This window comes from Macaca nemestrina, chromosome 2 (assembly GCF_043159975.1).
Source record: "Macaca nemestrina isolate mMacNem1 chromosome 2, mMacNem.hap1, whole genome shotgun sequence".
Taxonomy (NCBI): Eukaryota; Metazoa; Chordata; class Mammalia; order Primates; family Cercopithecidae; genus Macaca; species Macaca nemestrina.
In genome coordinates this window covers 148,591,164-148,617,472 of record NC_092126.1, presented here as the reverse complement: position 1 = coordinate 148,617,472, position 26,309 = coordinate 148,591,164, and the positions used below count along the sequence as shown (strand labels likewise).

The following is a 26,309-nucleotide window of genomic DNA, read 5'->3' as shown; positions in this document are numbered from 1 at the left end:
ATATTGGCCAGGCTGGTCTCCAACTCCTGACCTCAAGTGATCTGCCCGCCTCCGCCTCCCAAAGTGCTGGGATTACAGGTGTGAGCCACCACGTCTGGCTGCCTTGATAATTCTTAATTTAAGATGGGTAGCTTTACATTTTCCAGTAGCTAAAGAGAAAGTATTGGGTCACCTAAGTTATTTCCTGACATTTAGAAAAGATGCAATGAATTATTTGCTAATGACGTGGATCTGCTGCTCATGTCATTCATTAGTTCTTTGGTTTCCCCTATTGAGTAATTAAATCTGTCCATTTGTTTCTGTTCTTCAGTTTCCCCTATTGAGTAATTAAATCTGTCAATTTCTTTCCATTACCACCACCCCAGCTGAGATTCCTAGCACTCCCACTTGGCTTCCTGCAGGTCTCAAACCTTGAGCTGTGTCCCGGTTGAGAACAGGGGCTACGCTTCATTTCTGGTACCTGGCACAATGCTTGGCACATTGGAGTTGCTCAAAAAATGCTTACTGTGTGTTCTGCCTTCCGGGCTGTTCTCCCTCCAGTCGCTCCTGCATGCTTCTCCTGAATGGAATCTCCCTAAAGCAGCACCAGGCTCACCTTTATCCTCCCTTCCCCCGCCTGAGAACCTTTCTCCAAAGTGTGTTCAGAAAACACTGCCCCAGGCCAGGCGCGGTGGCTCACACCTGTAATCCCAGCACTTTGGGAAGCCGAGGAGGGCGAATCACGAGGTCAGGAGATCGAGACCATCCTGGCTAACACGGTGAAACCCCGTCTCTACTAAAAATATAAAAAATTAGCTGGGCGTGGCGGCGGGCGCCTGTAGGTAGTCCCAGCTACTCGGGAGGCTGAGGCAGGAGAATGGCGTGAACCCAGGAGGCAGAGCTTGCAGTGAGCCGAGATCGTGCCACTGTACTCCAGCCTGGCGACAGAGCGAGACTCCGCCTCAAAAAAGAAAAAAAAAAAAAAAAAAAAAGAAAGCACTGCCCCTCAGGATGCTTGGTGGGAGGCAGGGCAGGGTGGAAGCCTACAGAGAGAGTATACAGGATACATTCTGTAGGCTTACACCACCCAGAGGTTCTGAAGAGTACTGCCCCAGGGAAGCCTCTTTAATTAACTGCTTAATCCAGTGTTTTCCAAATGTGATGGACCACAAAAGCCCTTTTTCCATAAAATCTATTTACTTCCTGGAGAATTAACATCCATACAACACACACTTTGGGCAATGTGCTGTCCATTTGGTGGCACAAGCCATGCTCTTAGAGACTATGCTATGCCAAGAACCAAGAAGAGTGGCCCAGACCCTATCATGGAGGCAGTGGGAGTCCTTGAGGGTTCCCGAGCAGAAGAACAGCAGGGTAAATGAGCGGGAGGCTTGGGGAAGGGGTGGGGGCTGCCCAAGACAGAAAGGGCCTGTCCCTAAACACCTGCCCACAGCCCAAAGTCCCAGCTGCAGGGGACTCACTGGACCACTTGGTAGTAGCGCTGGAGGAAGAGGGACCAGCCCTCGGGGGTGAGGTACAGTGGGGCCTCCAGGTCCTTGTCGATGTCCATGTGGGCCAGGTTGCTAAGGTACTCCTCGCACGCACACAGAGCTTCATCCACAAACTCTGGGGACACCAACACTGGGTTTTTCTCCTGTTTCTTGCGCTGCTTGTCTCCTGCACATAGGGAGGGGCCTGTCACGATCCCATATCCAGGCAGGTAACCTAACACATGCCACAGCCCCCATTGTCCTGAGGCCTGTCACTTACATGCGGCCCAGCACGTACCTAGATAGATCCCTTACTGCCCTGGGATGTGTCACTTAGCTGAGGCTTTGCTCTAAATTCACTGCAACTCTAGCACTTGCCCCTGGCTCCCACTGTCCCAGGACCTGTCACTCACTTAAGACTCAGCCCTAAATGTCCCTAAGTCCTCTGACAGCACCTATAGCCTCTCTGCCCCTGGGACCTGTAAGACACCTGAGGCTCTGCCTAAAATGCACCTGGGAGCCTTGGCCTATGTGAACCCAGTTATACATGAATACCCCTCCCCCACATCTGACACAGCTTCTTAAGTCCACACACCAGAAATCCAGACCCACTCCCAGAATCCTGACACAGAGCTACAACCCTTAGCCCACAGAAGCACTAACCTCTGTGTGCACTGTTATTGCACAAGGCCCTGACACACCTGAAAGTGATTACAGAAACTGACCCTTCAGAAGACCCCCATGCACATCCACAGACCTGACTCACCCGGAACATCGCAGTGCACTGAAGACCCTGATATACAGCTGAGGCCCTCAGACCCCTGCAGCCTGACCTATACCATAAAAGTTTAAGCACGGGGTCTCTAGCCACACCCGAGGCCCTTTTGCCCCTTATCCTGGCACACAACCAAGCCTTCCCTGTACGTGACACATGCAAGAGACAGCAATGGGGAGGTCTCCCTCTGGAAGAGGCAGGGATTTTCCTCCTTCCTGGAGAGCTGCCTCTACTTCCCTGAATCCCTCACTGATGGGTCCCTGGATTACAGGACTAGGAGCCTGGAGGCACGAGCTAAATCCAGAAAGGGAAAGGGCAGGCAGTGGTTGGGCTGGCATGCAATGATAGTGAGGGTTCCTCTGTGTCTCCCTCCACTCCAAGCTCTTCCTTATGTTCAGGCCTAAGCTGTTCTCGGGCCATGTGTAAAGCCCAGTTTCACTGCTTCCTCCTCCTCAGAGACCTGAGCTCCTCACAGGCAGGGACGGACCATGTCTTCTTAGTCTCCCCTCTCCAGGGTGCTTGGCCACATGCCAGGCCCATGGGAGGGCGGAATGAGGAGTGGATCAACTAACAAATGGATGGGAAGACAAGTGTCTAGGTACCTGGGACAGAAAAATGGATGAGTGGATGGACTGGAGGACAGATAGGTAGTAGACAGGAGAATGGAATAGCAGGTAGGTAGATGGGTAGATGGATCTGTGGAAGGATAGGTAGGCAGGGAGTGGATAGATGGATGGGGAGTATGGAGCTGACGTCAGGTAGATGAATGAAGAGATTAACAATGGGTGACAGGTGGGAGGATGGAAGGATGAATGGAAGTGTGGGTGGGTGAATCGGTAGATCAGAGAGTGGGTAAATAAGTGGGTACATAGGTGAATGGATGAGTGGATGGATGGATGGATGGATGGATGGATGGATAGATGGGTAGACGTGAATCATACACAGATGTGTGAATGAACCAGTAGGTGGGTGGATGAGTAGATAGGTAGAAGGGCAGATAGGTGGAAGGGCAGATGGGTGGAGGATAAATGGGTAGGAGAGTGGAGGTAATCACAGTACTTACCTGAGGCCTCTTCCTCTACTGCCTGGATAGGGTATGACTTCCACTCAGACTTCACCACCAGCTTGAGAACGTTGCGGGCAGCTGTCAGCCAGAAGTCCTCTGCTCCCAGGCCAGGGGATACCCTGCTCAGCCCCTAGGCCTGAGGCCTGTTCTGGTTCCAGAACCTGATCATGACTTGCCCCATTTTGGATCCAGAACCTGACTCTACCTTTTCTGACTCTAGAGCCTGAGTTTAGAACTTGCTCCTGTTTCAGGCCATGTGCAGTGGCTTATGCCTATAATCTTAGTACTTTGGGAGGCCGAGGTGGGTGGATCACGAGGTCAGGAGAACGAGACCATCCTGGCTAACACAGTGAAACCCCGTCTCTACTAAAAATACAAAAAATTAGCTGGGTGTGGTGGCGGGCGCCTGTAGTCCCAGCTACTAGGAAGGATGAGGCAGGAGAATGGCATAAACCCGGGAGGCAGAGCTTGCAGTGAGCCAAGATCGAGCCACTGTACTCCAGTCTGGGTGACAGAGTGAGATTCTGTCTCAAAAAAAAAAAAAAAAAAAGGACTTGCTCCTGTTTCAGTTGTGGAGCCAGACCCCAAATCTGACCTGACCTGGATCATATTCTGCCTTCAGAATCTGGCTTGGACCCATTGTCTGATTTATTTCTTCTGTTCATCACCTACTTTTGATACTTATTCTATCCTGAGAACCAGACTATGTCATATTTCAGATTTTGAATGTAATTTAAACCTAGCATAGAATCTGGATCCAAATTCTAACCTGAATTTAGAACATATTGTGGAATTGGAACCTAGTCTGCCTTAGAAACCCAAAGCCTGCAGCCTTTTTTGGAACCCAATTCAACAAGTGGAACTTGATATAAGCCTGGAATCTGTTCTGGATTCCAAACTCAAGGGACTGACCAGCTTTTAGAACCTGCTCTAGAATATAAGCCAAGCTACCTGAGCTTTTCTGGAGGTCAGAGTTGACCAAGCTAAGAGGCTCATTAAGGGAGGGCCCATTAGGGAAGGATAAGGATTGAGGGTGGAAAAGGAAATCTGCTGGGGCAGACGAGGACATGAAGAGAGGCCTGTTGCTCTCCAACATGAGCCAGAGCTTCAGCCCTGCTCCGTCAGCCTGAGGTCCAGGCATGGGGCTGGGGGTCTCCTTACCTATGAAGGCTTTTTTGTCATCCTCAGCCCCCAGGCGGTAGCAGCGTGGGAAGAAGGAATTGGCATCAACCTCATCAAACCACGGCAAATTCCGGAGATTGAGACATAGACCCACCTACGGAGTTAGTGCTGAGAGGGCAGGGCGGGACTGCCCACACTCAGCACACACCCAGACAGCTCAGAAAGACCCCAACTGGATATGCTCTCAGAGCCTTGGCCCCACTTGCAAAGTCTGAGTTGCTCACATCTATCACCATATATTTGCCTGGGCAGTGTCCTTTGCCAAGAATGCCTGACGTCCCTCCTGTCCACCCTTTCACATTTTTTTTTTTTTTTTTTTTGAGATGGACTCTCGCTCTGTTGCCCAGGCTGGAGTGCAGTGGTGCGATCTCAGTTCACTGTAAGCTCCGCCTCCCAGATTCATACCATTCTCCTGCTTCAGCCTACAGAGTAGCTGGGACTACAGGCACCCATCACCATGCCCGGCTTATTTGTTGTATTTTTAGTAGAGACGGTGTTTCACCGTGTTAGCCAGGATGGTCTCGATCTCCTGACCTGTGATCTGCCCGCCTCGGCCTCCCAAAGTGCTGGGATTACAGGCGTGAGCCACTGCGCCTGGCCCACCCTTTCACATTCTTAAAGAGCTGCCAAGGCCAAGCGCAGTAGCTTACACCTGTAATCCCAGCACTCTGGGAGGCTGAAGTAGGAGGACTGCTTGAGGCCAAGACCAGCCTGGGCAACATAGCAAGACCTCACCTCTTAAAAATAGAACAAAACAAGAGCTGCTTCTTCTAGAATCCTTCCTAACCCACACCAATAATATAATGGCAGGTCATTATTATAAAGCCCTTCATCCTTGCCACAATCCCAGAAGACAGTCCTTACTGGTATTCTCACTGAAAGATGAGAAAACTGAGGCTCAGAGAGGTGAAGTCACTTGCTAAGAAACCCAGGTAAGGCTGGGCATGATGGCTCATGCCTGTAATCCCAGCACTTTGGGAAGCTGAAGTGGATCACCTGAGGTCATGAGCTCAAGACCAGCTTGGCCAACATGATGAAACCCCACTTCTACTAAAAAATACAAAAATCAGCCAGGTGTGGTGACACGCACCTGTAGTCCCAGCTACTCAGGAGGCTGAGGCAGAAGAATTGCTTGAACCTGAGAGGCAGAGATTGCAGTGGGCAGAGATTGCACCACTGCATTCCAGCCTGGGAGACGGAGTGAGACTCCACTCAAAAAAAAAAAAAAAAAAAGAAACCCAGGTAAGACAGAATGGGTTCATTAGCCAGATATCTTTTGCTTAGGAGGTTAAGAGCCTGCTTGCTCACTATCATTGGGTTTGGTGATTGTTCTACCTCCAGACCCATTTGAATGCCGGAGCCCATTTTAGTCACTATATCTACACATGCCAGATACGGTGCAGGGGCTGGATTTGAACCAGCCAGATGCTGGTCAGACTCCAAATCTTCTGAATTATATACTTCCCCTTGCCCTGAGAACTTCCTCTTACTAACAAGGAGAGCAGGGAGGAGGGCTGCCAGCCCAAGGGCGGGGAGTTGGAGGCTGCCCTGCCTGCTCCTCTAGGGAGCCCACCTTTGTGGTAAAGGAGCCAGCCCGGGCGTAGTGGTTTATCATCTGATCCTTGGAGAGGAAGCGACAGTCGAGCACATCCCGCCGAGTGGTCCAGATGAAGTAGGGGGTCTCATTCTGAACCATGCGGGACTGGGGAGACAGGGAGGAGACAGAAACACAGAGGCCAGTGTGGGTAGCAGGGCCTAAGGCAGCCTCTCCCTGCCCTGCTGAGCAGGGTGGGTGAACAGGAAGGAGAGGATGCTTCCAAGGTGGACTCTAACCCACACATCATCTTTGTGTAACTCAAGATTTCTCTTCCTCCAGGGCACAGGTGGGCAGAGGCCAAGCCAGCCTTTCAGGTTCCTTTTGGCCTTAGGGATGCCACAGGTGGCAGCGTGAGAAGAAGGAGTTGGCATTAGCCTCATCAAACCACGGCAAATTCCAAAGACTGAGACATAGACCCACCTATGGAGTTAGCCGCTGAGGAGGCAGGGCCCCTAAGGGTGCCCCCAAGCAGTGACAAAGCTGCACAACTGAATGTCACACTTTGTTCTGGCCCATGGTCATCAGTGACTTGCCCAGGGGCAGGACGGTGACTCCAAGCTGATGGGCACACAGCCTGTGACAAAGGCTCTCTCATGGACCCCACCTCTCTCCATCCTTCCTACAATTCTGGGAGGTGGGATAATTATTCATAACCAATGTCAGCACATGCTGGGCCCTGCTCTAAGCACTTTCCATGTCAGTTCATTCAAGGTTCACCACAATTCTACGTGGTAGGTGCTAAGGTAATCTCTATTTTGCAGATGAGGAAACTGAGGCACAGGAAGGCAAGTGACTTGCCCAAGGGCTCATGAGATTGACCCATATGAAGCTGCCAATATTCATTCAGCCATTCCTGACATAGAGAAATGGCTTTTTTTTTTTTTTTTTGAGATGGAGTCTGATTCTGTCGCCGAGGCTGGAGTGCAGTGGCGTGATTTTGGCTCACTGCAACCTCCGTCTCCTCGGTTCAAGTGATTCTTCTGCCTCAGCTTCTCTAGTAGCTGGAATTACAGGTGTGTGCCACCAGACCCAGATAATTTTTTTTTTTTTTTTTTGTATTTTTAGTAGAGACGGGGTTTCACCATGTTCCCCAGGCTGGTCTCGAACTCCTGACCTCAAATAAGCCCCCCACCTTGGCCTCCCAAAGTGTTGCGATTACAGGCGTGACCCACTACGCCCGGCCAGAAATGGCAATTTTATATAGTTGACCTCAGTAAGTGGCACTACCAAGATGGAAACCCAAGTACCCTCACCTCAACATGCATGTCCTCCACATCATCACACCCAACTCTTTCAGCTTTTTTTTTTTTTTTTTCCAGATGGAGTTATCGCTTGTTCTGTCACCCAGGCTGAAGTGCAGTGGTGCGATTTCAGCTCACTACAACCTCCATCTCCTAAGTTCAAGCAATTCTCATGCCTCACCCTCCCGAGTAGCTGGGATTACAGGTGCCCGCCACCACGCCTGGCTAATTTTTGTATTTTTATTTTATTTTTAAGACAGAGTCTTGCTCTGTCGCCCAGGCTGGAGTGCAGTGGCGTGATAGCTCACTGCAACCTTCGCTACCCAGATTCAAGCAATTCTCCTGCCTCAGCCTCCCAAGTAGCTGTGATTACAGGCATATACCACTACACCCAGCTAATTTTTATATTTTTTTAATAGAGACAGGGTTTCACCATAGTGGCCAGGTTGGTCTTGAACTCCTGACCTCAGGTGATCCATCAGCCTCGGCCTCCCAAAGTGCTGGGATTAAAGGCGTGAGCTACTGTGCCTGGCCTTTATTTTATTTTTTATTTTTATTTTTTGAGACAGAGTCTCACTCTGTCGCCTAGGCTGGGATGTAGTGGCGTGATCTCAGTTCACTGCAACCTCCACCTCCTGGGTTCAAGCAATTCTCCTGCCTCAGCTTCCTGAGTAGTTGGGATTACAGGTGCCTGCCACCACACCGGCTAATTTTTTTTTGTATTTTTTTTTTCCAGTAGAGATGGGTTTTCACCATGTTGGCCAGGCTGGTCTCGAACTCCTAACCTCAAGGGATCCGTCCGCCTCGGCCGCCCAAAGTACTGGGATTACAGGCATAAGCCACCCCACTCCGCCTCTTCCACAGCTTTTTAAGTCCTTCCTTCCTACCTTCACTTACCAAGAGCAGAGGGAGAAGGTGAACTATGGGGTTTTTATTTGAAGGGGGAGTTACCATGCATGGAAGCTGTGCTGGCATCTGGTATGACCTAGCAGAGCTCTGAACCACAGGCCAGATGGGACACAGGCCTGATGTGTCCCTCCCCACTCTGCGGCCCTATCCAGCCTTTATTCACTTATTTCTTTTTTAGAGATAGAGACTTGCTTTGTTGCCCAGGCTGGAGTGCAGTGGTGCGACCATAGCTCACTGCAGCATGTAATTTCCGGGTTCAAGTGATCCTCCCATCTTAGCCTCCCGAGTAGCTGGGACTATAGGAACATGCCACCACACCTGGATAATGTTTTTCTACCTTTTTTTGTAGAGACTGAGTCTTATATGTTGCCCAGGCTAGTCTTGAACTCCTAGCCTCAAGTGATCCTCCCACCTTGGCCTCCTGAGTAGCTGGGACCACAGGCATGAGCCACCATGCCCAGCTCTATCCAGCCTTTAAAGAAGCAGTTTTTACTACAGATAGGGAAACTGTGGCCCAGAGAAAGAAAGGACTTGTCTGAGGTCACCCAGCTGGACACCAATGCTCTCCCTCTAAGCAGGCAGCCCCTGCTTCATCTTGTCCCCCAGGGCCCTCACCATCAGAGCATGTGTTCCATCTAGGTCATCAAATTTCAGTAAATCATCCAAGTCGAACAGCTGTGGTGGCTGGAACTCCTCATCCTCATCTTCATCCTCTGTGGATGCAGAGGCCAGAGCTGATGAGTTTCCTCTCCCTGCCCCATAGTCCATAAGGCCTCAACCCTGGGACAGTGGGAACCAAAGAAAAGGGACTCAGGAGGGACAGTTGTGGTAAGGGAGGGAACCACTCACCATCCTCAGTGGTGTCACTGTCACCCATCGCTGAGCTATCCAGATCCTTCTGGGGTGGCAGCAGGGTGGGGCCTGAGCGATGGACCATCTTCTTCTCCACCCAGCCCCTCCGGCGCAAGAGACACCGGATCACTGGGTAGCAGCCTTGGATTGTAAAGATCTTCTTCTGCTGCAAGGTGAGAGATGGATACTTCTTCAATAAGTATTACATAAGTACCAGACATAGGGGATATAAAGGTGAACCAGACAGTATGGACACTGCCATCAGGAAATTTTTATATTCCAGTAGGAGAAATAAACAGACTATAAATAAGTAGAGAAATAAATATGCATGGTAATAATAATAGCAATGGCTACTATTTATTGAGGACCTACTATGTGCTGAGCACTTACATGCATTACTAACAATACATTAAGCATTTTTGTTTTGTTTTGTTTGAGATAGGGTCTCACTCTGTTGCCCAGGCTGGAGTATAGTGGCACAATCTCGGCTCACTGCACCCTCTTCCTCCTGGGTTCGAGTGATTCTCCTGCCTCAGCCTCCTTGAGTACCTGGGATTACAGGTGTGCACCACCATGCCCAGATTTTTTTTTTTTTTTTTTGAGATGGAGTCTTCCTCTGTCACCCAGGCTGGAATAGTACAATCTTGGCTCACTGCAACCTCCACCTCCCGGGTTCAAGCGATTCTCCTGCCTCAGCCTCCCCAGTAGCTGGCAGTACAGCTGTGTGTCACTACGCCCAGCTAATTTTTGTATTTTTAATAGAGACGGGGTTTCACCATATTTGCCACACTGGTCTCAAACTCCTGACCTTAGGTGATCCACCCACCTTGGCCTCCCAAAGTGCTGGAATTACAGGCATCAGTCACCGCACCCGGCGCCCAAATAATTTTTATATTTTTTGGTAGAGACTGAGTTTCACTGTGTTGGCCAGGCTGGACTTGAACTCCTGGTCTCAAGTGATCCTCCTGCCTTGGCCTCCCAAAATGCTGGGATTACAGGTGTCAGCCACCTCACCCGGCCAATACTATGCATTTTTATTAGATACTGTTATCTCCATTTTACTGGCTATGAAACAGAGGCATAGAGAAGTTGAGCAGGGTGCCTGAGGCCCCACAGTGGTTAAGCAAAAGAGCAGGGATTTACATCCTGGCAGTTTGGCTCCAGAAACTGCATACTTAATGGGATCCAGAGAAACTACTTAGAAATACATGGCCAGGGAAGGTTGAAAGGAAGCCACGAATGCACAGAACTGGGAAATGGCGATTCAGGCAGAGGGGAATGCATGTGCAAAGGCCTTGAGGCTGGAGAGAGGTCAGAAGGAACTGAAGGGAGACCAGAGTGAGTGGAGCATGGAAAATGATGGGGAAAGCCCCAGAGGAGGTAGGCAGTGGCCAGACTGTGGAAGGCCTGCAGGCCTCAGAACGGACTTGGATTTCATACTAAGAGTGTCGTGAGCAAAAAAGGGTAACTGAGGGAGTCTTTCCAGGCTTGGCTTGCTGCTATATGGCAAAAAGATGAGGGGACAGGATGGAGGCAGACCAGTTAGGAGGCTGTCATGGTTTGCCTAGGAGAGAAATCACAATTACTAAAATGAAAGTGGTTACATCACGGACTGGAGAAGGTGCTAGAGTTGAGAATCGTTTTGGAGGTGGAGATGACAAGTGGTTTTGCTGATGGGATTAGACCTGTGGGTGAAGAAACAGAGAGATGAGATTTCTGGCCTGAGGAACTGAGAGATGGGAAAGACCAGAAACTGGGGAGGACAACAGGTTTGGGCAGGAAGATCAAAGTCTGGTTTGGGACCTGAATTTGAAATGCTTGTTAAGTTTTCTGGGTGTAGATGATAGGTAGGGGGCTGGATCGACCGGATGTGGAGTTCGAGGCTGGGCTGGAAGGGGCACAGAGGGGGTGCAGCACACTGACCGGAGTCAGCCAAGGACACAGCCAAAGGAGACAGACCTGGGGAAGGGGCCAGGGGGCCACTAATGGCCAAGGAACCTTTAAAGGCCACTGAATAGCGGCAGCCAAAGAGGGAGAAAGGAAAACGAGGAGCGTGCAGTCAGACAGCCAAGGGGAAGGGTGTGTGGGGCAGCGGTGTAGAAAGATACAGAGTGCCCAACCGAGATCAAAACAGAAAGGCACTGCTGGGTTTGGCTCCCTGGAACTCACCAGGCACCTTGATTAGAGTGGGACATCACAGGGAACCAGAGTGGAGGGAGCCCAGAAGTTTGGTGCTGAAGGGGTAAATGGGGAGGTAGTTGAAGATGGGTGTGGTGGTTGAGGGTTTTTGCTGTTGTTTCTTCTTTTGCTTTTGTTTTTTAAGGATATAAGAAAACAGCGCAGGGAGACAGGTTGAGCCGCTCCCAGGGCCCTTTCTAAGCGCCCCCGCCCCTCCTCTGACCTTGACAGCTCTCTCCACGTAGATTTTGGCGTTTCTGAGCCGGTTCATGTGAGACGCCTTGGAGGATCCTCGCCAGAGGACCGGGAAACCTGCAGAAAGATGCGGAGTAGGGGCGGGGTAGACTGGGCCTGGGCCTAGGGTCTCGGCCCAGGATCTTTTCTCGCCGCCGATAGCCACGCCTCTTCTCTGCCTCCGGCCTTCATCCAGATGTCCACCCTCGGCCGCTCTTCTCCCGACCCCCATTCCCTCCCTCCACCCCAGCATCTTGTCGTCCTCGCAGCCGCTGTAGGCCAGAGTGAATGGGCCGCACGGGGCCTCACCATCCTGCGGAGAGGGGTCATCCAGGACCGGGGTGTGCGGGGGGCCGAGGGGGCGGGGATCCGCGGCGCCCTGGGCGTGGGTGCCTGGGACCAGCGTATTGAAGGCGCGGCCGAGGCGGCGCGCAGGAGCGGGGCTGCCCGCCTGGCATCTACCGCCTGCGTGACCCTCCTCGGGCTGGGCGGAGGCAGGGCCGGGCCATGGCAGCCTCCTGGGTGGACGGAACTCGGAGCGGCGGGCCAAGGGGAAACTGGTGCATGGCTCGAGCGGCTGCGGCTTTCGCAGCCAGTTGCACACCGGGCCGCCCCCCTGGCGGTACCAGGAGGCCGAGACCCGGCGCCCGGGCCCCAGCTCCCCAGCGCTCAGGAGCAGCGGCGCGTCGGGGCCCTGCATGCGCCCCTCGCGGCGCTCGCCCTCCCAGCGCCCCTGATCCCGCCTCCCCTCCGCGTCGCTGCCTCCTCTCCCGGGAAGGTCCTGCCTAGGCTCGAGCCTTGTCCTCCGTTCCAAGCCCCGCCCCGTTTGCTATTGCCTTGGAAACCATTCCCTGGGCACCATCAGACCGCTCGGGGTTGGTTGGGGGCTGCGGTGGGCCCCGGGGCAGTCAAGCGAGGGCTTCCTCAGGACCTGGGGCCTCACCCACACCCTTGATGAGTGGAGCACTGAAGGCGGAAGAGAGCACTGAGCCCCAGTTAGTGTCGCGGTTCCTTATCCAGTACTTCCTGGTGCCACCGGCCCTGGGGTTTGGGCGATTCTACAGTATTTATAGGCGCTAACAAATGGCCCCTGATCTCATGGAGCTTACAGCCCAGTGAGGGGAATAAAAACTAACAAAGGAAGGGAATAGTTACAGGTATAATAAGGGCAATGAACAAGCAGAGGTGAAACCAGGAAGAGGACGCATTTTAGATGAAGTGGAGGTAGAGGATGTCCTCTCTGAAGAGGTGACACATTTAAGCTGAAGATGTAATTGCGAGGAGTCAGGAGTCACCAGGGAAAAGGGAGGAACAGCACTTCAGGGAACAAACAGTCCCAGCAACAGCCGAGAAGGGTTAAGAACTACAAGACAGCCAGCGTGGCTGGAGCCTGGCGAGGACAGATCAGACCTGCCGGGCCTGGCAGATGGGCCTAGGGTAAGGTCCTTAGCGAGGGCAGCATATGGGGGTAACACGAAAGTGCAGAGCACACCCTCCCCAGGAACTTGGAAATGGAAAAACTGATCATCATTTGAGTCAACTGTGAAAGAAATGTAATAGATCAGAACAGTTATGCCTGGCCCCCAGGCTAAGACTGTAAGCAACCTTTTTGGAACACTGGCAAAGTATTATCCTCAAAAGTCACAGGGGAGATAAGGTTCCAAGATGTTAAACAATTTGCCTCAAATCACAGAGCAGAGGCAGCATTGCAACCCAGGTCTGACTCCAAAGCCTGTCTCTTAAACACCTGTATGTTATCACACAGAAGGTTGCCTGTTAGTCACAGAAGGACCACACAGGGACAGTTTGAGAGGCCAACTCTAGCAGTGCCCATGCAGGCAGAGTTGAAGAGAGTACCCTGGTCAGAGCCCAGCTTTGTTAGTCACTGGGGAGATGTGCTCTTAAGTGAAGGTGGATTCCCCACCTTTCTGTCCAGCTGACCCCAACCCCCTTTAGCTGATGGCTGGACTTCCCAAAAAGCACATCCCCAGGAGAGGTGATTTAGGGAATTTGGACCCTGGGAGAGAGATACGTGACAAATGAGGGTTGTGGCTGGCTCACCCAGGCAATGCTCTCCTGTGAGGGTTGTTGAGTGACCAGCTGCTATACCCTATTAGTCACCCAGTTTCACTGTGACCACCTTTAACATTCACTGCAAAGCTAGAACATAGCCATGTGCCCTGGAGGAGGGAACATCTAATTCAGAGGGGTAGTGAGGTAGGTCACAGAGGTAATGTCATAAAGGGGATGATAACACTTTGGGAGGCTGAGGCGGAAGGATCACCCAAGGCAGCCCAGGCAACATAGCGAGAACTAAAAAAAACAAAAAACAAAAAACAAAAACAAAAAAATTAGCTGGGCGTGGTGGCACAAGCCTGTGGTCCCAGCTACTCAGGAAGCTGAGGTGGGAGAATCACTTGAGCCTGGAGAAGCTGAGGCTGCAGTGAGCCACGATTGCACCACTGCACTCCAGCCTGGGTGACAAAGCGAGACCGTCTCAAAAATGGAAAAAAAAAAAAAGGTGGCGGGGGAGAGGGGCAATAGCTGTTCAGGTTGCCCTCGCGCCCTCCTGCCTTTAACATCACCTTGTCCACCCCATCAAGAGAGACCCCTCTGGCCATCTGGAGGAATCCCTTTTCAAAGCTCAGCTCAAAGGTTAACCCTTCTTGAAGCTTACCCTGACACCCTCTCCTATATTTACCCCTTGGCCCCCAGACTTCCAATATTAAACATAAAACACTTCAGTGAACCTTTTACATACCTAGCCCTTTTCCTGGACCTCCAAGTCTCTTCAAGGCAAGGATAACATCATGAACACTGGAAATTATTCAACAGCCCAGCCACTGGGCTGGTGAACAACTACGGTTGTCAGTACCTGTGTGGCAGGGACCATGTCAGATTGTTCATATTCATTATCTCTACTTTATAGACTAAGAAACTGAGACACAAAATAGAAATAACTTGACCAAATTTGTCAAGAAGAATCAGGACTCAAACACAAGGGTTTTTTTTTTTTTTTTACTTCGAGGTGTTACTAAGGTATAGTACTATCCAATGGAACTTTCTGCAATGATAGGAATGTCTATGTATGTGTTGTATATGCTCTGTCTATATATGCTGTTATACATGGTACAGTCATTGGTAGCTGTTAAGTTGCCAGTGGGACTAGGGAACTGGATTTTAAACTTATTTAATTGTAATAATTAAAATTTAAATAGCCACTTGTGGATGGTGATTACTGTTTTGGCACAGACTAAAGTCTACTCTCCTGCTCACTGGCTAGATTTGGGGCAAGTTATTACATCTCATGTTTGGAATCACAGTTTCCTTATCCACCAAATGGGAGCACTGTTTCTCTGAGGTTACTTTTTAGCCCAAGTAAGTTCATTATATGAAAAGCACCCAAGCTCTGTATAGGCAGAGAGAGCAGTTTCAGAAATGAATGGTGCCTGGACTACAATGAATGGAGTCTCTGGGTTGGGGACCCTGGTAGGAATAATGGCGGGACCAATCATGAGATTGCACCCAGTGGGGAGCTCCAGGCACAATTACCAGCCATCTAGTCTCAGGGAAAAGAAGCCCCACCTCCCCTCCTTTCATACACACAGACAGCAAAGACCTCATGCAGCCCCAAAGGGGCAAAAAGAGACTTTAATTAGGGGAGGGAGGATCCACCAGAATCAGAAAAGGGACAGCTAGCGTGGGAGCAGACAAGCCAGAACAGGAAGGAGGAGGGCCCGGCTGGGAAGCTCTGGAGGACTCACCTCGCAACCTCTGGCACAGGCACTGGCACTGACGGACAAGGCGAAACAGCGGCCCCTCTCAACTAGGAGGGTACCCAGTGGCCCCTGTAGTCAGGGGTTGCCTGGCTTTTGGGCCCCAGGTCCTAGGCATGACTGGTGGTCACCAATTTGGCCCTTGTCCCCAACCAGTGCTGGGGGGCCATCTTCAGGCAGAACTCAGGAAGCTGGCAGAGGGTTCCCACCACTTATATTGGGGCCAAGGAGGCTTGGGAATAAAAGGGTAAGGGAGAGAAACCGGAGTCTGAAACCTCCCTCCCTCCCCACCTGGGGTGGCATAGGAGAGAAAAAATAAAGTCGCCTTCTGGCTCCAGGCCCGCCCAGACCCACAGCAACCAATAAGGTACAATCACTGGGACCAGTCACAGTCACTGGAGGTGGAGGTTTAAAAAAAAAAAAAAAAAAAAAAAAAGACAAAAAGGTTACAGTATCCTACAAGCACAGAGTTTAAGTTTCAAGACGTTAAAAAAAAATCTGTCCCGGCCCAGGGCACTGAACATCAGAAGCCAGCCTGACCAGGCATGTGTGGCCTTGGGGCAGGTCCACAGCTGCTTTCTTGCCCAGCTAGCAAGCACATCACCCACCTCCCGCATCAAATGCCCACCCCAACCCAGCTCCCTGCCGCCGCTGCCGCCGCTGCTCTGGGGAGTGACTCCAGGACGCCTTCGTGGAGACATGGGTAGTCTGAGGGGGAAGGCCACAAGATCCAGCCAGATAGTTTAAAACTGTCAAGAGAACCAAGAGGCAGTGCATGGTGGTTATTATTGCATCCTGGTAGGACTGCTCTAAGGAGGTGCATGAACCTGAGCTGCCACTGTGCTCATATCTCTGATGTGCAGAGTTGGGTCCCAGGACACCTTGTGGTCATGCTCTAATTCAGCCAGCTTTCAGAAGTGACCTATGGGCACCAGCCCTAAGCCTAACACTAGATGAGGCAGAAAAATTAACAGCCATGGAGCTTATCCACAGCTCCCCTGTGCCCTGGCATGGAGGCTGCTAGAAAGCCCTGTCAGCGTCCTGCCTGGTGAACTGGGGTTGCTTTCTTTAGGCATGGGGGCTCTCATGCAAGGGGCTTGGGGACTCAGAGGGCCAAGTGGAGAAGGACCCAGGTTCTGGTACTTTTGTGTCAAGCTCTGGATGATCCTCCAACCAAGACAGGCCCTTGAAATGTTTTCTGCCCTCAAGGGACCCCCATGCTGCCTAGGACAGTCCTGGACATTTTAGAGACCAAAGGTTGTGAACCAATGGTCCATGCCTGAAACCAGCCCAAAGATGAGCACTGTATGGCCCACATGGTGTTTAAAAGAATATGAATTAGTTGGCCAGGCGCGGTGGCTCACGCCTGTAATCCTAGCACTTTGGGAGGCCCAAGTGGGTGGATCATGAGGTCAGGATATTGAGACCATCCTGGCTCACACGGTGAAACCCCATCTCTACTGAAAGTACCAAAAACATTAGCTGGCCGTGGTGGCAGGCGCCTGTAGTCCCAGCTACTTGAGAGGCTGAGGAATGAGAATGGCATGAACCCAGGAGGCGGAGCTTACAGTGAGCCACACTCCAGCCTGGGCGACAGAGCGAGACTCCGTTTCAAAAAAAAAAAAAAAAAAAAAAAAAAAAAAATTGGGGGCTCAATGGCCTGGAGGTGTGTGGGAGCCAGCCCCTGCAGATGAGGCATGTGCTTAGCAGCTCCTCATCCTGCCCACTCCACGGCTACCCAACCTTTGGATGCACCTGAATGTGTGACCCCGACAAAGGTTATGGTACTATCTTAGACCTCTGAGTCTGAAAACCCAGCTCCACATTCTGGTTCCTCCTTACTGGCTGAGGGACCTTGGACAGGTGCTTTTGCTTCTAGAGCCCCAGTTTATTAATCTCTAAAATGGCGATAATAGCTGACTCAAAGATTGTTTTGAGTAATAAACGGGATATGTGAACATACTTTTTTAGGTGTCTAATTCTGTGTGATGTAATTATCATAAATAAGTAAATGATTGTTGAAATGAGTGAGCCAATATTGGAACAAGAGCTATTTTCCCCTTCCAGTTCAATCTAGAGGGTTCCTAGTATCCTGGTCATAAAACTTCAGTGCTGCAATACACGGAAAGCTTACTATGTACCAGGTGCTATGTTTTACACACATGGTCTCACTTAATGCTCAACCACTCTGAAAGATAAGTATTAATTACCAGACCTTCATTTCACAGCTGAGGAAACTGAGGCTTAGTTGAAAGTTCAGTGACATGCCTGAGTAGGTGGTGGAGCCTGGATTCACACACAGGTGGTCTGCCTCCACAGCTGAGTGAGCTGAACCATGCTGACCTGTGCATACACTATGGCTACTGTGTATACTGGCCACCCTCAGTATAATTAAATCCCAAGGGAAGCGGGTATAATTTCCATTTTTAGGAATCTGAGCTCCTTCTGGACTGGGTGTGTACTTACTAGTGGGAGTACACACTAAGTCTACCATCTAGAGATCACAGCCACTCTGGGTGGAACATATCAACAAACCGAAGATTGTTTGGAAAAAGGAGAAAAAAAAAGAAGGCATGTTCTGAATATCTAAACAACTAAGAACTATGTCATCAGTTCATCAATGTAAACAATTCTACCTCTTCAAATGACTACGTGCTTTCAATTAGAAAGGCATAAACAATGTAAGAGGAATCTGGAGGACTGATATCATGCAAGTGATAGAAAACAGGTTGAAGGAATCACGACTAAGCCTGAGAAACATGCTGAAGGGAAGTACTGAAGTCTATTTGAGAAGTGGAATTATAACATGATTAACTGTCCTATATTCCTAGAAAATTCACATGCAGACTTCACTTGCCTCGCTTGGGGTTTGAATAAGATAGAGGTAAGGCCTTTGTGAATATCTTGAGATGTAGAAATGAGTGTCCAAGTTCCTATGACGGACTAGGAGACATCCCAGACACCCAAACATAGAAAACGCCTTGTAGCTCTCAGAGATGAACTTGGGGTCCTCTGGCTCCAAAGCACCTGACTGACCTGCTGTGCCCAGGGGTCCTAGAGAGCTCAGAAGATATAAACACACTGCTTGGACCCCTTTCCCACCAGATGCTAAGTTCTCAACATGACCCCCAGATCCTTTGGCCTCTGGAAGGAAAGCTGAAAGGCCCCTACTCACATTCTTAAGGAACTCCTCAGCCACAATGCGGGCACGGGCATTGACTGACAGCTTCATCTCACTGATCTCCTTGTCAATCTCCTCCATGAAGTGGATCACAAAGTCCACCAACTTGTGTTTGTACATCTGCTCTGTGTGGAAGTTGGTGATCAGAAAGCTGATATCATATCCCTAGGGAAGAAGACAGTAGGGAGGAGGAAGAGAAGGAACAGGAGAGAATTAGCACCCCAGGGGAACTAAGCTGGTCACGTCCTCCACTCATCCACATGGTTCCCACTGGCTGTGATCTTCTCCCAAGCTACACACCCTTCCAGTCAGCAGCCCAGCTGCTCTGGGGGAGGGTGTCTAGGTTGGATCCAAGCAACTGAACCCAGTTGAGAATTCTGTGTGTATCAGACATCTCTGGAAGACTATCTGTGGCACAAAGAACTCTGCATTGAGAATGAGTCAAGGGACTTGAAGTCTTGTTACAGAAGAATCTAATCAAACAACAGGGAACATTTCGTTCAGAGAAGAGATGATGTGGAAGATGGGTGGGATTAAGGTCTTTTTCTGCTGGAGGGCTGTGGGAGGAAGAGCAATTTTATTTATTCCAGGTGGCCCCAGAGGTTAGATCTAGGACCAGGAGAGAAAATTTGGCTCAGGATGAGGAAGAACTTGGCCAACACGCCTGACGTGTCTGATGATGGCACATGCTGCTGTGTGGTAGTTGCTCAGTCACTGGGGATATTTTAAGTTGACCTGGCAAGGAGTCTGTGGAGAAGATTCAAGTAAAAATTCAGGCAACAACTGACCCAATGTTAACTGTGGCTTTAAAAGACTGATTTGGTGGGCCGGGCGTGGTGGTTTATGCCTGTAATCCCAGCACTTTGGGAGGCCGAGGTGGGTGGATCACGAGGTCAGGAGATCAAGACCATCCTGGCTAACACGGTGAAACCCTATCTCTACTAAAAATACAAAAAATTAGCCAGGTGTGGTGGCAGGCGCCTGTAGTCCCAGCTACTTGGGAGGCTGAGGCAGGAGAATGGCATGAACCCAGGAGGCGGAGCTTGCAGTGAGCCAAGATCATGCCACTGCATTCCAGCCTGTGCGACACAGCGAGACTCTGTCTCAAAAAAAAAAAAAAAAAAAAAAGAAAGAAAAAAGAGGCTGGGCGCGGTGGCTCACGCCTGTAAACCTAGCTGAGGCAGGTGGATCATGAGGTCAGGAGATCAAGATCATCCTGGCTAACACGGTGAAACCCCGTCTCTATTAAAAATACAAAAAAATAAGCCGGGCATGGTGGCAGGCACCTGTAGTCCCAGCTACTTGGGAGGCTGAGGCAGGAGGATGGCATGAACCTGGGAGGTGGAGTTTGCAGTGAGCTGAGATTGCGCCACTGCACTCCAGCCTGGGCGACGGAGCCTCCGAGACTCCGTCTCAAAAAAAAAAAAAAAAAAAAAGAGAGACTATGATTCACTTTGGGAGGCCGAAGCAGGCGGATCACCTGAGGTCAGGAGTTCCGAGACCAGCCTGGCCAACACAATGAAACCCTGTCTCTACTAAAAATACAAAATTAGCCAGGTGTGGTAGCGTATGCCTGTAATCCCAGCTACTCAGGAGGCTGAGGCAGGAGACTCGCTTGACCTGGGAGGTGGAGGCTGCAGTGAGTGAGATTGTGCCACTGTACTCCAGCCTGGGCAACAAGAGCAAAACTCCATCTCCAAAAAAAAAAAAAAAAAAAAAGAGAGAGAGAGAGACTATGATTCAGTTGGCAGAGCTCAGAAAGGATTTCTAATTCACTGAGCTTTTTCTGATGCTAGACTATAGGCTCTGGGAATAAGCAATATGTCTTACCTTTTCTGCCTTTTTTTTTTTTTTTCTGAGACGGAGTCTTGCTCTGTTGCCCAGGCTGCAGTGCAGTGGCACGATCTCGGCTCACTGCAACCTCCGCCTCCTAGGTTTAAGCAGTTAGTTCTCTGCCTCAGCCTCCTGAGTAGTTGGGATTACAGGTGCCCACCACAACGCCCAGCTAATTTTTGTATTTTTAGTAGAGACGAGGTTGCACCATGTTGGCCAGGCTGGTCTTGAACTCCTGACCTCGTGATCCACCCACCTCGGTCTCCCAAAGTGCTAGGATTACAGGCGTGAGTCACCACACCCGGCCCTTTTTCGCCTTTTCTATGGCTGAGGTAGACCCAACTTTTCCTAAGTTTCTAATCCTCTTTGCTCCCACTCTGAGATGAAGGCCAACTGTCAATTCAGGCAGTGGGTGCCAAACAGCTGGAGGAGCACTGATCCTGGTTCTAGAAACAATTCCAGGCCATTGCGATACGCAGGGTCCTGGGTATCGCAAACTCATGGGTCACAGGGTCTCACCTCCACAGGCTTCCTTCGAAGGATAAAGAAGTTCTCTGCTCGCATCATCATGAAGCGCATGAACTTGTGGCATAAAATCTTCTCGATCTCATCGGCCTGCGGAGTGCAAGAGAGAAACGTTTCTCTAAAGCTGACACCCAAGGCCAAAAACACCTTGTAGCCTGGTCTTCTGACTCCAATTTCTCCAAGGCTCCCAGGAGACAGTGAGGTTTGGTACTCGGAAGGATCATTGAAGTGGGGGACCTGGCTGCCAGCTGAAACAAGGGTCTACCTTGGGCCATCTGTTAATGAGGACCCATTCCAGAGAGGTAATTCTTATAGTCTTCTATGGCTTCTTTCAGAGTCTACAACTGTACTCCAAGCTGCCCTTCCCATTCTCATTTCACTAGTGTTACATTTCCCAGGGTGTTTTGTAGCACCACCTGGGCTATCAGAAATAACCTTAGGTGATCTCTGCTTTAATAACACTGAACATTTCTGAAGTTTCTCCCTTCTGAACTCTCAACATTTCCCTTTTTTTTTTTTTTTTTTTTTTTTTGAGACGGAGTCTTGCTCTGTCGCCCAGACTGGACTGCAGTGGCGTGATCTACGCTCACTGTAAGCTCCACCTCCCAGGTTCACGCCATTCCCCTGCCTCAGCCTCCCCAGTAGCTAGGACTACAGGTGCCCACCACCACGCCTGGCTACTTTTTTTTTTTTTTTTTGAGATGGAGTCTCACTCTGTCGCCCAGGCTGGAATGCAGTGGCGCGATCTCGGCTCACTGTAATCTCCGCCCCCTGGGTTCAAGCAATTCTCCTGCCTCAGCCTCCTGTGTAGTTGGGACTACAGGTGCATGCCACCACGCCTGGCTAATTTTTGTACTTTTAATAGAGACAGGGTTTTACCATGTTGGCCAGGCTGGTCTTGAACTCCTGACATCAAGTGATCCACCCGCCTTGGTCTCGCAAAGTGCTGGGATTACAGGCATGAGCCACTGTGCCTGGCCCCGAACTCTCAACATTTCTAAAGGAAAATTATTGCTGCTGGTTGCTAGTATGCCCTTAACATCTCCCAACACTTGTTAACCTCCCATTTTAACAAGGAAAGCAGGCCCCAGGGTTAGAACTTTCTGTAGAAAACATTATGTAGTCTGCATTTAACAATATTGTTTTGTTTTCATCCTGTTGAAAGTTTAGAGTTGCCTTCTACTGGCCAGGCATGGTGGCTCATGCCTGTAATCTCAGTACTTTGGGAGGTTGAGGCAGGCCGATCACCTGCGTCCGGAGATGGAGACCATTCTGGCAAACATGGTGAAACACCGTCTCTACTAAAAATACAAAAATTAACTGGACGTAGTGGCGGGTGCCTGTAAACCCAGCTACTCGGGAGGCTGAGACAGGAGAACTGCTTGAACCTGGGAGGCAGAGGTTGCAGTCAGCCGAGATCATGCCACTGCACTTCAGCCTTGGCGACAAGAGTTAAGAATCCGGGCCGGGCGCGGTGGCTCAAGCCTGTAATCCCAGCACTTTGGGAGGCCGAGACGGGCGGATCACGAGGTCAGGAGATCGAGACCATCCTGGCTGACACAGTGAAACCCCGTCTCTACTAAAAATACAAAAACTTAGCCGGGCGAGGTGGCGGGCGCCTGTAGTCCCAGCTACTCGGGAGGCTGAGGCAGGAGAATGGCGTGAACCCGGGAGGCGGAGCTTGCAGTGAGCCGAGATCGCGCCACTGCACTCCAGCCTGGGCGACAGCGTGAGACTCCGTCTCAAAAAAAAAAAAAAAAAAAAAAAAAAAAAAAAAAAAGAGTTAAGAATCCGTCTCAAAAAAAAAGGAAGCAGAGGCTAGGTTTCCTGCACTCTGAATCTAGAATCTGGGTCACTGATCTCTCAGATGGGGACCCCTGGACTGAAAGAGAGCTCCTTACGCTGGGCCTCCTCCATGGTGAACTTACCTGTTTCACAGCGATGCTGACCCGGACAGAGTTGATGGAGCCCTCAATCAGAACCTTTTCCTTCTCATTCCTGCTGATGGTCACAGGTTGTAACAGGAGCTCTTTGCTACTCCTGAAAACACAATGTGACAGAGTCCTCTGTACTACAGAGGGACAGAATAGTCAGAGTGACCCCATGGCAGGTCCTGGAATCACTATGAGACCACAGAGTCCAAGGAATAGAAGACTCACAAGCAGGGGTGCTCCAAGATGGGGGCCAGTGAGTGTGTTCTTCAGCAGAAAGAGCACAGGCTCTGAAGTCAGGGCGAAAAGGTTTTGAAATCCAGCCTCCTCTGTTACTTTCCTTGGGCAAGTTACCCTGTTGGAATCTCAATTTTCTCATCTGTAAAATGACTCTGATTCCTAATTCACTGGCGAGGACTGAGAGAGATCAAAAAGGGTCAAATGTCTAATAGCGTGCCTGGTACAGAGTAGGAGCTTTACAAAAAACAGCTATTTTAGTAACGACAAGTTGAACATCCCCAATCTGCAAATCCGAAATCCAAAATCTGAAACTGGCTGGGCGTGGTGGCTCATGCCTGTAATCCCAGCACTCTGGGAGGCTGAGGCAGGTGGATCACTTGAGGTCAGGAGTTCGAGACCAGTGTGGCCAACATGGTGATATCACATTTCTACTAAAAATATAAAAATTAGCTGGGCATGGTGGCGCATTCCTGTAATTCCAGATACTCAGGAGGCTGAGGCATGAGAACTGCTCGAACTCAGGAGGTGGCAGTTGCAGTGAGCCAAGATCACACCACTGGACTCCAGCCTGGGCAACAGAATGAGACTCTGTCTCAAAAAAAAAAAAAAAAAAAAAAAAAAAAATCTGGCCGGGCGCGGTGGCTCAAGCCTGTAATCCCAGCACTTTGGGAGGCCGAGACGGGCGGATCACGAGGTCAGGAGATCGAGACCATCCTGGCTAGCACGGTGAAACCCTGTCTCTACTAAAAAAATACAGAAAACTAGCCGGGCGAGGTGGCGGGTGCCTGTAGTCCCAGCTACTCGGGAGGCTGAGGCAGGAGAATGGAGTGAACCCGGGAGGAGGAGCTTGCAGTGAGCTGAGATCCGGCCACTGCACTCCAGCCTGGGTGACCGAGACTCCGTCTCAAAAAAAAAAAAAAAAAAAAAAAAAAAAATCTGAAAGTTTCTGAGTGCTGACAAGATGCTCAAAGGAGACGCTCACTAGAGCATTTTGGATTTGGGATTAGGGATGCTCAACTGGTTAAGTATCTGCAAATATTCCACAATCTGAAATACTTCTGGTCCCAAGCATTTTGGATAAGAGATACTCAACTTACACGGGCAAACCAATATACCATTTAGGAATGTAGAGAGAACACCTGTCTTGGAGGTAAGGAAAGGCTAAAATTGAACACAGTTTGGCTTCCTTTAATTATCAATCCAGAAATGATTCATTTGCCTCTGAGACCCCTATGAGTTCAGGTTCCAAGGTAATGCCTCTGAATACCTAGAGATCTGTAATAGTAATTAATTGTGGTGTGGTGTCTCTAAACTGTTAATCATTTTCAAAGGCCCACTGGAAATCATGTACATTAAGCAGTATAACAGGGCATATCCTAACATCAGTTATTTATTTATTTATTTTTTTGAGACGGAGTCTTGCTCTGTCGCCCAGGCTGGGGTGCAGTGGCCGGATCTCAGCTCACTGCAAGCTCCGCCTCCCGGGTTCACGCCATTCTCCTGCCTCAGCCTCCTGAGTAGCTGGGACTACAGGCGCCCGCCACCTCGCCCGGCTAGTTTTTTTTATTTTTTAGTAGAGACGGGGTTTCACCGTGTTAGCCAGGATGGTCTCGATCTCCTGACCTCGTGATCCACCCGTCTCGGCCTCCCAAAGTGCTGGGATTACAGGCTTGAGCCACCGCACCCGGCCAACATCAGTTATTTTTAAAATTCAAAATTAAGGCCGGGCGCGGTGGCTCAAGCCTGTAATCCCAGCACTTTGGGAGGCCGAGACGGGCGGATCACGAGGTCAGGAGATCGAGACCATCCTGGTTAACACGGTGAAACCCCGTCTCTACTAAAAAATACAAAAAATTAGCCAGGCGCGGTGGTGGGCGCCTGTAGTCCCAGCTACTCGGGAGGCTGAGGCAGGAGAATGGCGTGAACCCGGGAGGCGGAGCTTGCAGTGAGCTGAGATCCGGCCACTGCACTCCAGCCCGGGCGACAGAGCGAGACTCTGTCTCAAAAAAAAAAAAAAAAAAAAAAAAAATAAAATAAAATAAAATAAAATTCAAAATTAAATCATACCATTAATGTGATAACCCAGATTATCTCAGTTATGTACGTACCAGATTGAATTTTATTTACTTTTTTTTGAGATGAAGTCTTGCTCTGTCGCCAGGCTGGAGTGCAGTGGCACGATCTCTGCTCGCTGCAAACTCTGCCTCCCGGGTTCGAGCAATTCTCCTGCCTCAGCCTCCTGAGTAGCTGGGACTACAGGCGCGCACTACATGCCCAGCTAATTTTTGTATTTTTAGTAGAGACAGGGTTTCACCATGTTGGCCAGGATGCTCTCGATCTTTTGACTTCGTGATTTGCCTGCCTCAGCCTCCCAAAGTGCTGGGATTACAGGCATAAGCCACCGTGCCCAGCCTCTTTTACTTATTTTTTGAGACAGGGTCTCACCCAGGCTGGAGTGCACTGTCACGATGTTGGCTCACTGCAACCTCTACCTCCCAGGCTCAAGAGATCCTCCCGCCTCAGCCTCCCAAGAAGCTGGGACTACAGGCATGTGGCACCAAGCCCAACTATTTTTGCATATTTTTTTGGTAGAGATGGAGTCTTGCCATGTTGTCCAGGCTGGTCTTGAACTCCTAGACTCAAGCGATCTGCCCACTTCAGCCTCCTCAAGTGCTCAGATTAAAGGGGTGAGCCACTGCACCAGGCAATGGCTTGCACCAGCCATTGCACCAGATTAAATTTTAAAGCGGAAAAAGATATTTATGAAATGGAAACTAGATAAGAGAAAATCATTCAAAATGTGGAGTATTTGGATTAGGGTGTCAGAGTGTCTAGACTGGTAGGTACAAAAAAATCCCTGATCATTACATTAGAAAAGTATGGAGATGGCATCTCAGATAACTAAATTATCTGACTATTCCTTAAACTACCAGTGTTTTCAACAATGCCACAGGAAAGACTTCATCAACAGCCCAGCTCTGAGAAGTCATACCTTGTGTCAAGCAATCTTGTCTTTTCCCCTAGGTTCTGTCCTGCCAACCCACTGACCCTATTTTCCTTTTTTTTTTTTTTTTTTTTTTCTGAGACAGGGTCTCGCTCTGTCACCCAGGCTGGAGTGCAGTGGCCGGATCTCAGCTCACTGCAAGCTCCGCCTCCCGGGTTCACGCCATTCTCCTGCCTCAGCCTCCCGAGTAGCTGGGACTACAGGCGCCCGCCACCTCGCCCGGCTAGTTTTTTGTATTTTTTAGTAGAGACGGGGTTTCACCGGGTTCACCAGGATGGTCTCGATCTCCTGACCTTGTGATCCGCCCGTCTCGGCC

The 26,309-nt window shown here is 50.1% G+C and overlaps 2 protein-coding genes across 31 annotated transcripts in view; both read right to left on the bottom strand.

Annotated features, from left to right (window-relative positions):
- LOC105477668 (tubulin tyrosine ligase like 3) overlaps nucleotides 1-13,924 on the bottom strand; it is a 34,000-nt gene extending 20,076 nt beyond the window's left edge. For 9 of the 26 annotated variants that reach the window (XR_011620219.1, XR_011620220.1, XM_071092156.1 and 6 more), the window contains exons 1-8: nucleotides 11,813-12,283; nucleotides 11,493-11,581; nucleotides 9,089-9,257; nucleotides 8,855-8,952; nucleotides 6,066-6,194; nucleotides 4,472-4,586; nucleotides 3,308-3,406; nucleotides 1,461-1,656 (exon numbers count right to left, since the gene is read on the bottom strand). Coding sequence is in view for 22 of the 26 variants with exons in the window: in XM_071092156.1 (XP_070948257.1) it covers nucleotides 1,461-1,656; nucleotides 3,308-3,406; nucleotides 4,472-4,586; nucleotides 6,066-6,194; nucleotides 8,855-8,952; nucleotides 9,089-9,257; nucleotides 11,493-11,581; nucleotides 11,813-12,203 (1,286 nt within the window). In the remaining 4 variants the exon portion in view is untranslated. Of the gene's footprint in view, nucleotides 1-1,460; nucleotides 1,657-3,307; nucleotides 3,407-4,471; nucleotides 4,587-6,065; nucleotides 6,195-8,854; nucleotides 8,953-9,088; nucleotides 9,258-11,260; nucleotides 11,281-11,492; nucleotides 11,582-11,812; nucleotides 12,292-13,564 lie in introns of those variants that run through there. The other 17 variants (XR_011620221.1, XM_071092157.1, XM_071092154.1 and 14 more) reach the window with 12 other exon arrangements.
- Nucleotides 13,925-15,123: 1,199 nt separating this feature from the next.
- Nucleotides 15,124-26,309, bottom strand: part of LOC105477669 (actin related protein 2/3 complex subunit 4) — a 16,974-nt gene continuing 5,788 nt past the window's right edge. For 4 of the 5 annotated variants that reach the window (XM_071092171.1, XM_071092169.1, XM_071092173.1 and 1 more), the window contains exons 3-6: nucleotides 22,747-22,858; nucleotides 20,813-20,908; nucleotides 18,455-18,625; nucleotides 15,124-16,028 (exon numbers count right to left, since the gene is read on the bottom strand). In XM_071092171.1, coding sequence (XP_070948272.1) covers nucleotides 16,023-16,028; nucleotides 18,455-18,625; nucleotides 20,813-20,872 — 237 coding nt within the window. In that variant the 5' untranslated portion in view covers nucleotides 20,873-20,908; nucleotides 22,747-22,858 and the 3' untranslated portion in view covers nucleotides 15,124-16,022. Of the gene's footprint in view, nucleotides 16,029-18,454; nucleotides 18,626-20,812; nucleotides 20,909-22,746; nucleotides 22,859-22,977; nucleotides 23,114-26,309 lie in introns of those variants that run through there. The other variant, XM_071092172.1, reaches the window with a different exon arrangement.